Source organism: Puma concolor, chromosome F2, assembly GCF_028749965.1.
Source record: "Puma concolor isolate L17-30 chromosome F2, mPumCon1.1.hap2, whole genome shotgun sequence".
NCBI lineage: Eukaryota > Metazoa > Chordata > Mammalia > Carnivora > Felidae > Puma > Puma concolor.
In genome coordinates, this window is record NC_141684.1 from 7,959,029 (window position 1) to 7,974,307 (window position 15,279).

The 15,279-nt window shown below is 47.6% G+C and overlaps 1 protein-coding gene across 5 annotated transcripts in view; it reads left to right on the top strand.

Moving 5' to 3' along the window:
* Positions 1 to 15,279, top strand: part of ZFAT (zinc finger and AT-hook domain containing) — a 350,311-nt gene that overhangs the window by 242,483 nt on the left and 92,549 nt on the right. For all 5 annotated transcript variants that reach the window (XR_015246882.1, XM_086695747.1, XM_086695746.1 and 2 more), the window contains one exon: positions 9,393 to 9,511. Coding sequence is in view for 4 of the 5 variants with exons in the window: in XM_086695747.1 (XP_086551873.1) it covers positions 9,393 to 9,511 (119 nt within the window). In the remaining variant the exon portion in view is untranslated. The remainder of the gene's footprint in view (positions 1 to 9,392; positions 9,512 to 15,279) is intronic.

Consider the following 15,279-nt stretch of genomic DNA (forward strand, 5'->3'; position numbering starts at 1 on the left):
ATGAGCTGTTGCCATACAGAGAAGTGCTGCTGTATTTATATCCGTGCCTCAGTAATTCAACTAAAAAAATGATTGCCGCACACAGTCCATCAGTTTTTACTACTTTCTGAGTCCTGTGACTCTTTGAAGCCAGAGACCGTTTTAGAAACCTGCCCCCAGTGAACAGAGATGCGGGCTGGCGCTCCCGGCTGCAGGTGCGGGCGCTCTGAGGTTTCCGGTGCGGCGCGAAGTCCCTGCTCGCTGGGATTGCCTTGAATGAATCTTCATATAAAACAAATGAATTGACCGAATCCTTCAGCACTTTCAGTGACAGGGCTGATGTATGGAGGTAGATAACGGCATAAAAACTCAGGATAATTTTAGAGCCATCCATCAGGGGTAACGGGGAGTGTGTGCCTCGTGTTTTAATGACCGTTTCGTAGAGCTGGAGACCGGGATGGTGCCGTGGGGGGTGCAGGGGCCCTGGCTCGAGTCTGTGCTCCGCTCCTTGAGTGGTGCCATCAGGGCACGTTAACCAGCCTCTCCAGCTCAGGCCCTTCACCTGAGAATGGAGTCGATAGCAGCCTTCTCTCCTCGTGGCGGACGGGGTTACCTGAGCGAGCACCTGAGTGGCACGCAATACATTTTCGTACTTGTTTCCTTTTTCCTGAAAACATCTACGCCCTCTAGAGCTCTAGAGCCATTGCATCATTTTTGATGCCCCCCGCCCCCCACCCCGCCCCTCCTGCCCCGGTCCAGGAATCACAGAGGAGAGAACCGATTGCCTTAGAGTCACAGCAGATTGCTCGAGAAGCAGGCTAGACATTCCTTTTATTATCCTTCGCGCTGTTGGGTTGGATTGGCAGGAAATAGACCTTTACTGCGGCTGTTGGGACAGGCGTGGGGCTCTGATTGATGACACTATCACTGCTCTCTGCTTCCAAACTTTCATCATTGCCTTGCGGAGAATGTGCCGGTGCCAAACTGTTTCCTGCCCTACGTTTTCAGTTACCTTTCTGAGACGCTCTGTCATCTGTTGGCATTCCCTGACAGGGTCTGCCGGGTTTTAATTTTTATCTTTGCAGGGGCATTTTTGGTGTTTTCATATATACATGATACATGCGTATACATATATGTATATGTGTGTATGTGTGTACACGTGTGTGTGTGTGTGTGTGTGTGTATATACACACACGTACATGTGTGTACACACACACACACACACACACACACACCCATATTTCCAGTGCCCCCTTCAAGGGACAAGCTGAGGAAGGAAACAACTAGATGCCTCTCTTGGCTCATAAGAGACATTACACCATTGTATTTTGGCGGGAGAATAGTCTCTGAAATGAGATCGCTGGTTGAGTATGAACACAGGTTAGGATCTTTAAGAGCACGATGCTCCCACTGTTCCTCTGTCTGAGAGCAGGCAGGGAAACGGAGGGACAACGTGGGATGCACACAGTTGCTGTGTTCGGAACGCTGGGTGCTTGGGTACCACTGGAAATTTTCATCTTCTTTTGATTAATTTCACAGAATTCTCCCCAACCTCTCCCCACCCCCCACACTTGGTTTTGTTTTTCTCTTCTAGTCCCTCATCAAAAAATATCTTCATGGGACTTACTAACTTCTTGTTTTGGCATAGAGAAATATGTGTTAGAGTAACGTGACAACAAGCTGTGAACAAAATGTACCCTTCTCAGAGTGGTGTTACGGCTTCCCCACAGGGGAAGGGACTCCTTGTCCATCAGCCCAGTGTAAGCAGTGCCACGCTGTGACACAGGCAAAGCCATCAGCTGTGGGCAAAGGTTCTCTTACCCACGATGCTCAGGGATTTGGGAAGGATGTCCACGCGTGGCACTGTGCAGGAGGTAGGGAGAAAGGCCTAAAAGGCAGAGATGTTTCCAGGTCAGACATTTCTGTTCCTTGCCGGTTTCTGGGGGAAGGTTCCCCGGTGGTCTCCGTGGAGTCGGGGTGATTTTCAGTGGGCTCCCGAAGGCCTCTGGAGTGGCGGCTGCTCGGGCGTCCACCCGTCGTGTTCTGTAAATGTTTACCAACGGGCTGTCTCAGGGGCAGGGAGAAGGGAAGCTGGTTTACAGCATTCGCCAGCTTCTGTAGTGGAAATGGTTGTGCTGTGGCCAATTTTAAGCTATCAGTGTGATGTCACTGACCTGGACAGAGATGCGCACAGCGGCTTGCGAGCTGGTGGCAGCTGGCTCCCGCCCGCCACTGGTCCCCAGGGCACAGGGGTGACGATGGCACCCCTTTGGGACCCACAGTCCCCTGAGAACTCTGGTGCGTTTCGGTAATGAGACTTGCCCGGAAGGCCGTGTCGATGTGTTACTGCTCCCTGCTTATATTTGGTGTCCTTCTGATACTTCGAAGGCAGATTGGACAATCTCTTGCCAATTTTCTTAGCCCGTCGCTTGTTCGTTAATACGGACGTGAGGCATTTTCCCACACAAACACACGTTTTCACGTCGTGTGGCTGCAGCGGGCCCGGCCCTGTTTCCTCTCGGAATCTGCCTGAGTTAGTAGCTCAGGGGCCGCTTCCCTAGGTCTCGGGCTGGGGGCTGGCTTCGCTTCACAGGCCGTTAGCTCCGTCCTGAGCTCACCGCAGGACACAGGTGGGACTGGCAGGCTGCTTACTTCCCAGTGACCTCAGAGCGGCCCCGCAGGTCACTCCAGGTCACTCCAGGTTATTGGCGTGAGCACAGGCATGGGAGTCCGGGGCCCGGAGCTGGGGCGGCCGATCGCTGTGGCGCTGGGACGACTCGCTTAACTTCTCTGAACGTCGTGTTACGTGTCTTCGAAGACGAGGTGCTGATACTGCTCAACAGCAGTTGTAGAGATTAGATCTCACTCTCTAAGGTCCCAGGAGGTGCCTGACACGTAGTGCTTGATAAATGGTTCAGATTGACTGTCGTGTTTATTCCCACGTTCCTTGGTCACCATGTGTCTCTTGTGCTCCTAGTGTGCCCGACATTGTGCTGGACCCTGGGATGTGGTGGCCTTTATCGTGTTGTGGCCTGGGCTGCGGACGAAGGCTGGGAAGCTCCTCCAAGGCCCCGTGTTCTGGCTGTAACAGAACGCGTGTTCCTTCCAACAGTTACCCACGCTGCTCACAGGAGGAGAATTCGCTGTTTCTCTGTGGTGCTGACCCTTCTCCCCAGCCCCACTGTTCGAGGGTCATTGAGGCTGGGGTGGCGATTGGGATGAGGGGCAGTGGGAAGAGCAGGGCTCGAGGAGAAGGCTGCGTGTGCAGCATCTGCTAAAATCTTGGCGTGATTTTGAACTACCCTAATAGAAGAGTGTAAAAGTATTTGCATATGCACCTTGGATATATATCCATACCTTGGCTTTTCACACCAAATCCAGGGCAAATAGCATAGAAGAAAATCCAGAAACTACCAGGTTACACAAAAGTCATTAATTTGATTTGGATACATTTTAATTTTAAAATTGTTTTTATTAGGGGGGCGCCTGGGTGGCGCAGTCGGTTAAGCGTCCGACTTCAGCCAGGTCACGATCTCGCGGTCCGTGAGTTCGAGCCCCGCGTCAGGCTCTGGGCTGATGGCTCGGAGCCTGGAGCCTGTTTCCGATTCTGTGTCTCCCTCTCTCTCTCTGCCCCTTCCCCGTTCATGCTCTGTCTCTCTCTGTCCCAAAAATAAATAAAAAACGTTGAAAAAAAAAAATTAAAAAAAAATAAAATAAAATAAAATTGTTTTTATTAGGGCCCAGATTCCATACCTGACTGGCAGGTGCTTCCAGTGATGTGATGTCATTGCACCGTGTTATTGCTCTGCATTCCTTTCTCTCTCAGAGGCCCTGTGAGGTCGGCATCGTCATTCCTGTTTTCAAGAGAGGAAACACGGGTGGGAGAGTGGTCAGCCCAGGCCACAAAGTGGGCGAGGGCCTGGCCAGTCCCCCCTGAAGCTTGTCTCACATTTGCACTTGTTAAGGAGGAAGAGGAGGAGGAAGCATATGGTCCTGTTCTGGGACAGTGATTGGCTCGCATTCCATAGTGGTCACATGATCCTGTGTCAGAGGGTCTCGCACACGCAGGCTGCCATTTACTCTTTCTGAGTTTTTTTGTCTCCAGGTCTAGTTGCTGATCTAGCTACTGATCTGCTGATCTGGGGTTTGAGAGAGATCCAGGTAGTGTTCTGACAGCATGCTGTGTGAGCAGGGGCCTCCATGTCATGCTTGCATAGGATTTCCACTAGATTGCTGTCCTGGGCGCGTTTCCTCGTTCTGGGCTGGGGCTCTGCCGGGTCTCAGGACAGGCACTGGATTAAGAGACAGCAAGAAGTGGGGATTTTAACAAAGTCCGGGTCCGCATTTTGCTTCCTAATATTGTATCATCACATTGCTCTGTATCCAGTTTCCTTTGATAATTAAGCTCATTTGTCACAGTTACTGTCTAGCTGCTTGTATCAGTTTCTTACCGCAGCTGTGACAAATGGCCACAAACTTGCTGGTGGGTTAAAGCAACACAGATTGATTATCTTAAGGTTCTGAAGGTTAGAAGTCCAAGATAGGTGTCACAGGCTCAGGTCGAGTTTGCTAACACGTATGTATTCCTTCTGGAATCTCCAGAGGAAAGCCTGTTCTCTTGCCTGTTCCAGCTTCTAGAGGCGGCTCACGTTCCTTGCCTCAGCCCCTTCCTTCTTCCACTATCACGGCCGCCAGTGACAGTAGAGCCTTCTCTGTGACCTCCCTTGTGCCTCTTCTACAGGAGGACCCTTGTGATTACATTAGTCCCGCCTGAATAATCCACGCTGATCTCCCTGTCTCAGGAGCCTTGATGAATCACGACCTCAAAGTCCCTTCTTGCCACACGAGGTGACCCTCCCATGTTGCAGGGATCAGGATGTGAACCTTGCTTTTTTCTTTCTCTGTGTTTATTTATTTTTCATTGTAATGAAAACCTCACACACCTGTCTTTGTTGTGTATCCAGGCACATTCCATTCCAGACCGTCAGCTCCTGGGGGCCAGGACCCCCACCTGTTTAGTGTGGGCTCACAGTGCCCCTGGGGCCTAATCCAGTTTACAAACGGGTCCCCACTGCTTTTTTTTTTTTTTTTCCAGCTTTACTGAGGTATCATTCACAAAGCTGTAAGATATTTAGGATTCTCATCATCCAGTCGGCTGACACATTCATCACCTCACACACTAATCCTTTGGCTCTTGTTGAGAATGTGTAAGTTCTACTCTCTTAGCAAACTTCAGCTATCAGCTGTGGTTACCGCATTTCACATCAGACCCTCAGACCTTAATCATCTTATCATCTTATAACTGCCAGCGCGCACTCTCTTACCAGCCTCTCCCTGTCTCCCGTGGTCCCCCGCTCCCGGCAACCACTTTTCTAGTGTGTTTCTATGAGTCTGACTTTTTTGGTTTTTGTTTTTGATTCCCCCTATAAGTGAAATCATACAGTATTTATCTTTCTCTGTCTGACTCATTTCACTTAGCGTAATGCCCTCAGGGTCCATCCATGTTGTCAAAACTGGCAGGGTTTCCTTCCTTCTCATGGCTTACTAATATTCCTCTCTGTGTGTGTGTGTGTGTGTGTGTGTGTGTGTGTGTGTGTGTGTGTGTATACACTACATCTTCTTTACCCACGTGTCTACTGATGGGCACAGGTTGTGGTCATATCTTGGCTATTGTAAATAATGCTGCAGTGAACATGAGATTGCAGATACTGCTTTGATACTCTGTTTTCATGACCTTTCCATACAAACCCAGCAGCGGGATGGCTGTATCATAGGGTGGTTGTATTTTTAACTTTTTGAGGAACCTCCATACTGCTTTCCAGCATGGCAGAGTTTACATTCCCACCAGTAGTGCACAAGGATCCCCTTCCCTCCAGGATGTGAATATCTCTGGGCGTCCGTTATTCTGTCTACCGGAGTGCCTTTGTTAAAGTTACGAGCTTTAGCATTTCATCTTAGAGAAAACAAAGGCCCGGGAGTTTCAGGAAGTGGCTCCTGGGTCATGTCAGTGCCAGCTCCAGGTACCTGACTGCCCAGCCTCACGTTCCGCACCACCCTGGGAGTAATGTTATTGGAGATGAAATTGAATTTTCAATAAGGTCACCCACCACAAAGGAGCGCAGATATTTTAATGCCTAAGACTCTTCCAGAATACATTGCATTCCAAAAAGAGCAAAGGTGCCATGATCGATTTTTAAAATTGTTCCTGACGTCCTGTGCTCTTGCCTGGTTCATCACGCCTTCTGAGGAAACTGCAATTTTGGGGTTGGCCGTTCTTATGGTGTGCATTTTATATACCAGGGCCACAAGTAAATTCGCCACATCTCCCATGACCTTTATTGTGCATTGCCTAAGAATGCAATGAATTGAACTGGAAATTAATTTCTCTCGGCTTTGATGCCAATTAAGTGGTCGCATTCTGCATTTAGTCTGGGTCACATGCTCCCAATGTATTGTTCTTTAATTAAGGGCAATGTGGCAAAGGTTGAGGTTTTAATTAATGTGGGGCATTAGCATATTAATTTTAATTTAAACATAATATAAGGATGTTTTTTCTCCTTAAATTAGTTTCCATTTAAGAGCACCCCAGAAGGAGTCTTTAATTCCGTTTAGGTCGCTTTTGTTCGCTGCCTCTTGCTAAGTCTCTATAGGAGGACCTATCTCACTTGAACCAACTGAAAAAAGGCAGAGGTTCTTACATCTTGGAGAGCTTTAAAAAAGGTGATCCTAGGAAAATACATCATTTTAGATGATTAATAAGTGATAACAAAGGAAGCTAAAATCTAAGTTAATTATCAGCTAGGTAGGAAAGAATAAGCCCATTTCGTTTGGCCTAAAAAAAGAGTGCACAACGTGTAAGTTTTGGAAAATATAAGCCCCTGTTTGAGCTGCCTCCTCTGTAGAATGTTCTGGAAGTTTATAATTTGGTGTTGCCAGTCTTTCTGCTGATTCTGTCCTGTCTCTGTTGGGCCTGCTGTGCTCTCCTGCGCCCTCCCAGCGTGGCGAGGCTGTAAAGCAGTGAGTTGAAGGTGCGAGGGGACGCGCTGTTGGCCATCTGGGTTGGCTTCCTTTTCTGCTCATGACTGTGTGGGGAATCACGCACCACCTCAGGTTGTATACAGGAAGCCCCGGTTACAGAAGAGTACACGGTCAGATTCCACTGACGTGGGATTGATTCTGAAAATCAAGCACATCATACTTGCATCTGGGAGATGCTTAAATTACGTTCCGCGTCTTCATGAGATTTGCCTGTTATTATGCAATTTGTCAAGACAGCCTCGTCATCAGTACAGAATTCCTCTTCTCCCTCCTCAGTACCCCAGTGAGCAAGAAATAAATCTCAGACCCTGGGCGGGTGCAGGAGAGCACAGCAAGTCTGATGGAGACAGGGACAGAGGCAGCAGAAGGACTGGCCATAGACCCCATGACACCAGGTTTGCCAAGAAGGGAATGAGCTTGGTCAATGCCAGAGACAGAGAAAGGAGAGACTGCGGGAAGGGTGGGGAGGAGACAAGGCCAGAGAGAAGGCAGGAATAAGATCACACAGTGGTGACAGTAAAGTCAGTCGTGCAGGCTACCTCTTGGAGCTGGGATTTTATTCTGGGTCTGATGGAAGGTTCTATACCTATGAGGGATGTGATTTAGTTTATTTTTAAAAGCCCATTCTGGGGGCGCCTGGGTGGCTCAGTCGGTTAAGCAGCTGACTTCGGCTCAGGTCATGATCTCGCGGTCCGTGAGTTCGAGCCCCGCATCGGGCTCTGTGCTGACAGCTGAGGGCCTGGAATCTGTTTCAGATTCTGTGTCTCCCTCTCTCTGACCCTCCCCTGTTCATGCTCTCTCTCTGTCTCAAAAATAAATAAACGTTGAAAAAAAAAATAAAAGCCCATTCTGTGGGCGCCTGGATGGCTCAGTCAGTTAAGCGTCCCAGCTTCGGCTCAGATCATGATCTCACGGTTTGTGGGTTCGAGCCCCACATCAGGCTCTCTGCTGTCAGCACAGGGCCTGCTTGGGATTCTCTGTCTCCCTCTCTCTCTGCCCCTCCCCCGCACTCTCTCACTTTCTCTCTCTCAAAAATAAACCTTAAAAAAATTCAAACGCCCGTTCTGTGTGCGGGGTGGAGACTAGACCAACGGTGGCTGCACATCAGGCTCTCTGCTGTCAGCACAGGGCCTGCTTGGGATTCTCTGTCTCCCTCTCTCTCTGCCCCTCCCCTGCACTCTCTCACTTTCTCTCTCTCAAAAATAAACCTTAAAAAAATTCAAACGCCCGTTCTGTGTGCGGGGTGGAGACTAGACCGACGGTGGCTGCAGGAAGACCAGCCGTGCCCACGACGCCACCCTGGCTCGGCTCAGGGTGCTGGCCTGATGGTGCCAGTGGGTAGCCTGACTCTGGCCTGCTAATCCTGCTAATCGTTTGTGTGGATTTGGAGACCTGGTGCCGGGACAACTCCCTCTGAGGCTAGAGTTCCTGAGGCTAGAGTTTGCTTCTTTTTTCTTTTTTTTTAAACTTTTAAAAAATGTTTATTTTGGGGAGAGACGGAGAGACAGAGCGTGAGCAGGGGAGGGGTAGAGAGAGAGGGAGACACAGAATCCGAAGCAGGCTCCGGGCTCCGAGCTGTCAGCGCAGAGCCCGGCGCGGGGCTTAGACTCACGAACTGTGTGATCATGAGCTGAGCCGAAGTCGGACGCTTACATGACTGAACCACCCAGGCGACCCTAGAGTTTGCTTCTGAATTCACAGCCTGTGAAAAGTGATTTTTGTCCAGTCACTAATTTAGTTGCTGCTCTTGATAGAATTTTAGAAAGATAGTCTTTTGTGTCACTCTGAGGGTTTTTTCTGTTGTTTGTCTTTTTACCTAGAGCTGTACATGCTCTTAAAGCATCCACGCCTCCCACAACACGTGTAAGATTTTATAGCGGCGTTTCACTTGGTCTTTACTGGGAAATCCAAATGGGGATTTATACCAATGGCTCAGCTTTTGGTGTGAAGGAGCCTGGCTCTTGGTTCATGTTTTGGGGCAAAGGCAGTTGAGGAGAGCAGCCTTGTCCTTCAGTTCTTTTTGTTTTCTAACTTACTTGTTATTTTCAAATGAAAACAAAAATGAAAGAATGGTTGAGGCCACCTACTCACTTGGCCACAGGAATTCTGTTACTCCGGCACCGAAAATATGACGTATATATTAGACTTTCTGCAAATGCTCGTTGGAAAATGAAAAGAAGTACATTAAGCTTTAGAAATGTCTGCCCTGAAAAACATCTGTGCTGTCGCTGTTCTGTTCTAGTACGGAGGGGAGCTGGGACTGGATGTAAGTACTGGAGACAAACAGTGTGTTCCCTGGAGTTGAGGGGCGGGAGGGAGGCGCACTGGGGCCCTTTTATGTGCTGCGAAAGCTCCTTTTTCCTCTGTGCCTTCAGGTGGTTTGAAGTGCCCTGTGTGCAGCTTTGTGTATGGCACCAAGTGGGAGTTCAACAGACACTTGAAGAACAAGCATGGCCTGAAGTTGGTGGAAAACGAAGGAGATCCCAAGTGGGAGGTAACTTTTTAAAGTACGGTATTGATCTTGACATTTCCAGATGCACATGACAGATGGAGCAGGCATGGGTCCTTCTCAGAGGATGGGGTTTTCTGGTCGGGAAGCTAGGAAGTCTTTTCAAATCCCGTCTCCTGCCTGAGGGGTGAGACCTGGGCTGTGCATGTAAATTTGTGCCTGGAGTTGAGTTTAGACCATTTTGTGAATGTCTGTGTTGGTGTCATTGGCACTTTCACTTCTGTGACTCACCAATCCAGAGTTTCAACTTTTGCATCTGAAAAAAGAGCGCAAGGCAAGGAGTATGTCGTGAGTCCTCACCAGGAGAACCAGGAAGGTCTCCATCTTCTGAATCTAGGCCCTACTGTCCTGTTCCTGAAGGCCTGTGCTCCCTCCCGCCATCTTTGTTTTACCCTCGGTGTTAGAACCAGTCACTGGCTGGAAACACGTCTGTGTTCTCAAAGCCAGTAGCTCTCTTTTCAAGTACCAAGTGTCACGACCACGGACTTATTGCAGTCTCTCCCTAATGCGGGGTTTCCCGATCTCAGCACTGCTGACGTTATGATCTTCCACAGTATCATCATTTGTATATAGAGACTGTTCTGTGCATGTCAGGATGTTTGGTGGCATCATGGACCTCCACACACCAGATGTCAGTGGCATCCCCCGTTTTGACAACCAAAAACGTCACGGACATTGTCAATGTCCCCGGAAGTCAAAGTCACCCCCACATGAGAACCACTTATCAAAGGACTTTTTGGAGGAGCATCAGAGTATCCAGGGGTTAAGAGTAAGGGCTTTGAAAAAAAATCATACGTCATGACAATGTGTGAAACATTCCAGAATGCAAGGGAAGGATAGTTCGATAGGAGGGAATCTTTTAATATAATCCATCATAAAATAAAACTAGGGAGAAAAATGAAATGCTTATCTTCACATATTCAGAAAAGGCACTTGACGAAATCAAGCCTCTGCTGATTAAAAATAGTCAATAAAGTACAATTGGATGGGTACATCCTTAAGACAAAAACAGTCTATACATGCATCTCAGTCCCAAAGCCGGTGTCTTCTTACTTGGTGAGGAAACACTGGAGGGTTTCTTGGTTGAATCAGGAAGAAGACAAGGATGTCCCAGAAGCTCTGGGACTTAGGTCACCAAGTCTTTAACGTCAGTTGGGATGCATCAGCCAGTGTGTTGGGCAAGACAAAGTAAATGGTGACATTAAGAATTGGAAGAGAAGGGGCGCCTGGGTGGCGCAGTCGGTTAAGCGTCCGACTTCAGCCAGGTCACGATCTCGCGGTCCGTGAGTTCGAGCCCCGCGTCGGGCTCTGGGCTGATGGCTCGGAGCCTGGAGCCTGTTTCCGATTCTGTGTCTCCCTCTCTCTCTGCCCCTCCCCCGTTCATGCTCTGTCTCTCTCTGTCCCAAAAATAAATAAACGTTTGAAAAAAAAAAATTAAAAAAAAAAAAAAAAAGAATTGGAAGAGAAGAAGTCAAGTTATCTGTATCTGAAGATGACAGGATTCTGTTTTTGGAAAATCCAAAAGAGTGAATGAAAGACTACTGCACACAATAAGCATCAGATCGAACCATAAACGTAAAATAATGAATAGCTTGCATGTAGAGAGAGGCAAGAGCAAAAAGATCTGAGATTTAAATGTAAAAACAGTGAGATTTTGGGGCGCCTGCATGGCTCGGTTAAGCGTCCGACTTCGGCTCAGGTCATGATCTCACAGTTTGTGAGTTCTAACCCTGCGTGGGGCTCTGTGCTGACAGCTCGGAGCCTGGAGCCTGCTTCCGATTCTGTGTCTCCCTCTCTCTCTGCCCCTCCCCTGCTCATGCTCTGTCTCTCTCTGTCTCTCAATAATAAATAAACGTTAAAAAAAAAAAAATAAAAAGACGGTGATATTTTAGGAATACCAGAAGAAGAACCTGAGTGAATGAATTCATTTGTAAGTTCAGGGTGTGGAGGGCTTTCCTAACTATGCCTCAGAATCCAGATTCACTACAGGGAGAGATTAAGAACAATTGGCCACATGAAAAAAATTTTAAAAAGACTTATGGAAAAGAACTCATGAACAAGGCAAAGAGACCGACAGATAACAACGAAAGAAAATATTTTCAATCATACCGTAGAAAAAGGACGAGTGCTTTTACATTATGAAATCTTTTTAAAAAATAGTGATCAACAACCCAGTAGGAAAATGGGCAAGAGATAAGAAAGGTTCATAGAAAAAGAAATGCAAATGACCTTCAATATCTGAAAATGTGATCAATCTCACACATAAGGCATGTTAATTAAAACTGGAACAGGGGGCGCCTGGGTGGCGCAGTCGGTTAAGCGTCCGACTTCGGCCAGGTCATGATCTCGCGGTCCGTGGGTTCGAGCCCCGCGTCGGGCTCTGGGCTGATGGCTCAGAGCCTGGAGCCTGTTTCCGATTCTGTGTCTCCCTCTCTCTCTGCCCCTCCCCCATTCATGCTCTGTCTCTCTCTGTCCCAAAAAAAAATAAATAAACGTTGAAAAAAAAAAAAAACAAAAAAAAAAACAAAAAAACTGGAACAGGACGCCTGGGCAGCTCAGTCGGTTAAGCGTCTGACTCTTGGTTTCGGCTCAGGTCATGATCTCACAGTCTGTGGGTTTGAGCTCTGCGTCGGGCTCTGTACTGACATCGTGGAACCTGCTTGGGATATTCTCTCTTTCCCTCCCTCTCTGTTCCTCCTGTGCTCGCTCTCTCGCGCGCTCTCTCTCAAAATAAATAAATTTTAAAAACTAAAAAAAAAAAAAAAAAAACTGGAGAGAGAATTTCTTACCTATTAGAATCCAGAATTTGACATCCTGTCTGTTGGAGAGGCTGAGGGGAAAATGCACTCTCACGCATTGCTGGTGGGAATGCGAAATATTACTACCTCTACGGAGGGGAAATTAGCAATATCTAGTAAAATCACTTGTGCATTTCTTTATCCATTAACTAAACAATTCCACTGCTAGAAAACTACCCGAAAGTAATACTGACAAAAAAGAGAAAAGGTGTCTGTCTGCACAAGGTTGTTTATTGCAGTCCTGTTATACATCTTAGGTCCAGATAAATGAATAGATTGCATGTGTTTGTATACACACCAACAGATAGATTCAGAGCCGATTCCAGACATGTGGCCACACACAGCTAGTTTACATACCTGTGCTCCTTAGAAGCCTTTTGTGCTGAGAGAGCCCAGAAGCAGTGGCACCCCGTGGCCGTGAGCACATGGGGACCTAGATCTTGGTTTCTAATAGGATTCTCCAATAAAAGGAACCAGGGTCCTTTGAAAAGTGGTTGATTCCAGGGCTGAGGCAGAAAATATGTAAGCTGATCCTAGAGTATTTTGTGGTCCTGGAAAGTAGCATCTTGCATCTTTCCCAACCCCCCAGAAAGGTGGAGGCATGTCAAAGGACAAGAGACCACCAATGGCCAGAGTGGGAACAACTTGAATAACAAAGCAAACAATGGTAGCGTTGTGCTACAACCCAACAGATAAGATAATATCTGTGAGTCCATACTGATATAAATGGATGGTGGGGAAGGAGCACTTCTTCCACACGGGAGAATTCTGAACAATACATGTAGAAGGAATGAGGGAAGTAGAATTCCCCTTGGAACACTGCAGTAATCATTGCTGCAGACAAACCCATCCATGAATGCTACAACTAATAGACACAATTTAAGGAAAAACACACTATCTACATAGCCTCAGAATCTCTGCCCCCAAGTATTTACTAGATCACAGAGGGAAAAGTAGTGTCTGTACAGTAGAGGCATCTGGCAGACCCGGGGCTAACCATGCACCCGGAAGTTAGCATCCTCAGGAGTCATGGTGACCTCGTGTGCCCCCGGATGTGATGATGAGAAGGACACTCATTCTTCAGAAAAGCCTCCCGGCATTCTTCAGAAAAGCCTCAGCCTCCATCCAATCATGAGCAACTGTCATGTATCCAAATGATGTTGCTGATGTGTATGGTCATACACCTGACCAGTACTCCTCAAAGTATCATGGTCACGAAAGACAAGGGGAGACTGGAGAGCTGTCACCAGTCGGAGGAGACTGTGATCCGGCACTGGGTCCTGGGACAGAACCGGGACACCAAGGAGAAAACTTGTAGAAAAACTGCCTGAAGTCTGCGGTTCATAGTATTTACCATACCAGTGTTACTTGTCGGCTTTGGTAATTGTCCTGTGGTTGTTTCAGATGTTAATGCGAGGGGAGGCTGGGGCAAAGGTGTATGGGAACTCTTCTGGAAGTCAAAAATAATTCAAAATAAAATAGTCAAAACAAAGGGGGGGATTTTTTGTGGAAGGGTAGGGACACACCAAGATGGAGAGGATAAAGAAATCAGCCAGATTCCTCTTAGCACATCCACCTGTGCAGATTTGATTCTGAAACCGTGGATGTATTTTATATAATATTAAAAAAAAATAACGTTTAAAAAATGCAGACCTTAAACGTTGAGAGTAAAGGGAAATAAATGCTTCTAACTGTATATGAAAACGATGGCATAGCTGCACAGAGGAACTATTCAGCAGTCTTTTAAGGTAGGAGTTTGCTCCTCCCTTGTGGGGCATAAGCTAGGGGGAAAAGAGCTGCAGAAACACGTACTCTTTTCAATTATTTTGTTGTTGGGGGAGGGTTGATACTGTTACTCTGAGGCTTTTGCTAGTATTTAGTAACTACAGCGAAGCACATCCAGCGTATACTGATCCTGGGGCAGACGCTCAGGCACCTTATAGGATATTAGGGCATCAATTCTGTTTTGGTAAGTAAAGGCCAAGAGTCCAATTATTTTAACCATTTTCTGAACAAACTATACCTCAGCATAACCACACATTTGATGAGGAGAAGCTCCTATTTATAAATTTTCCAGCTAACAAACGAAGATTGACAAGATCACCATTTTGCAATCCTCTCGTGATGTCACGGATCCAGCAAGTGGCCGACCGCTGCCTACTGACATCACAGAAGCAGTAGAGACACCCAGGCATCACGTGTCTCCTGCGGGAAGCGGACAACACAACCCTCGAAGCGTTCCTGCCCCAAAGGGAACCGGTATCCGATTGAGTTTCCACATCTGCCAACGGGCAGGAGACACGGTGGACAGAAGAGCACATTCAGGGATTCCATGGTGGTGTGGTCAGCGAAGTCCAGACCATTGGAAAGTCTGGAGACAAATGGCCCGCTTCCCCCAACAGAATTATAAATGGTGGTGGCGGGGGGGGGGGGGGGCAGTTGGAACGGAGGGAGAACCTAGAAATTGAAGTCTTAGGAGACGTGTCAGTCAGTTCTAATCCACGGATTCAGTAACTCACATTTGGTTTGAAGAGTAAGTTTTAAGAAATGTGGCGACTGGGGAGGTGAGGACACGGCCTGGATGTGTGGTCATGTTAAGGACTTACCATTGGGTGTTGGAGTGTCCCAGTGGCGTTGTGCTTATGTCTTCAAAGAGTTTCGTGTTCCAGGGATACGTTCTAAAATATTTGTAGATAACATGCTGTGACCCCTGCGTTTGCTTCAAAATAATCCAGTTGAAGAGTGTGGAGTGTGTTGGCACGGAGGGGAGATAAGGCCGGTCGTGAATTGATGATCATTCACGTTGGGTGACGTGTGCACGGAAGGCTCATCCCTCTGTTGTTGTGTATGTTTGAAATTTCCTGTGAGAACACGTAGGGTGTGTGTGCACTGCAGTCTGGCAGACTTGATGTTGAACCCTGGTGCCATCCCGTATAAATAAATGGCTGGACCGTG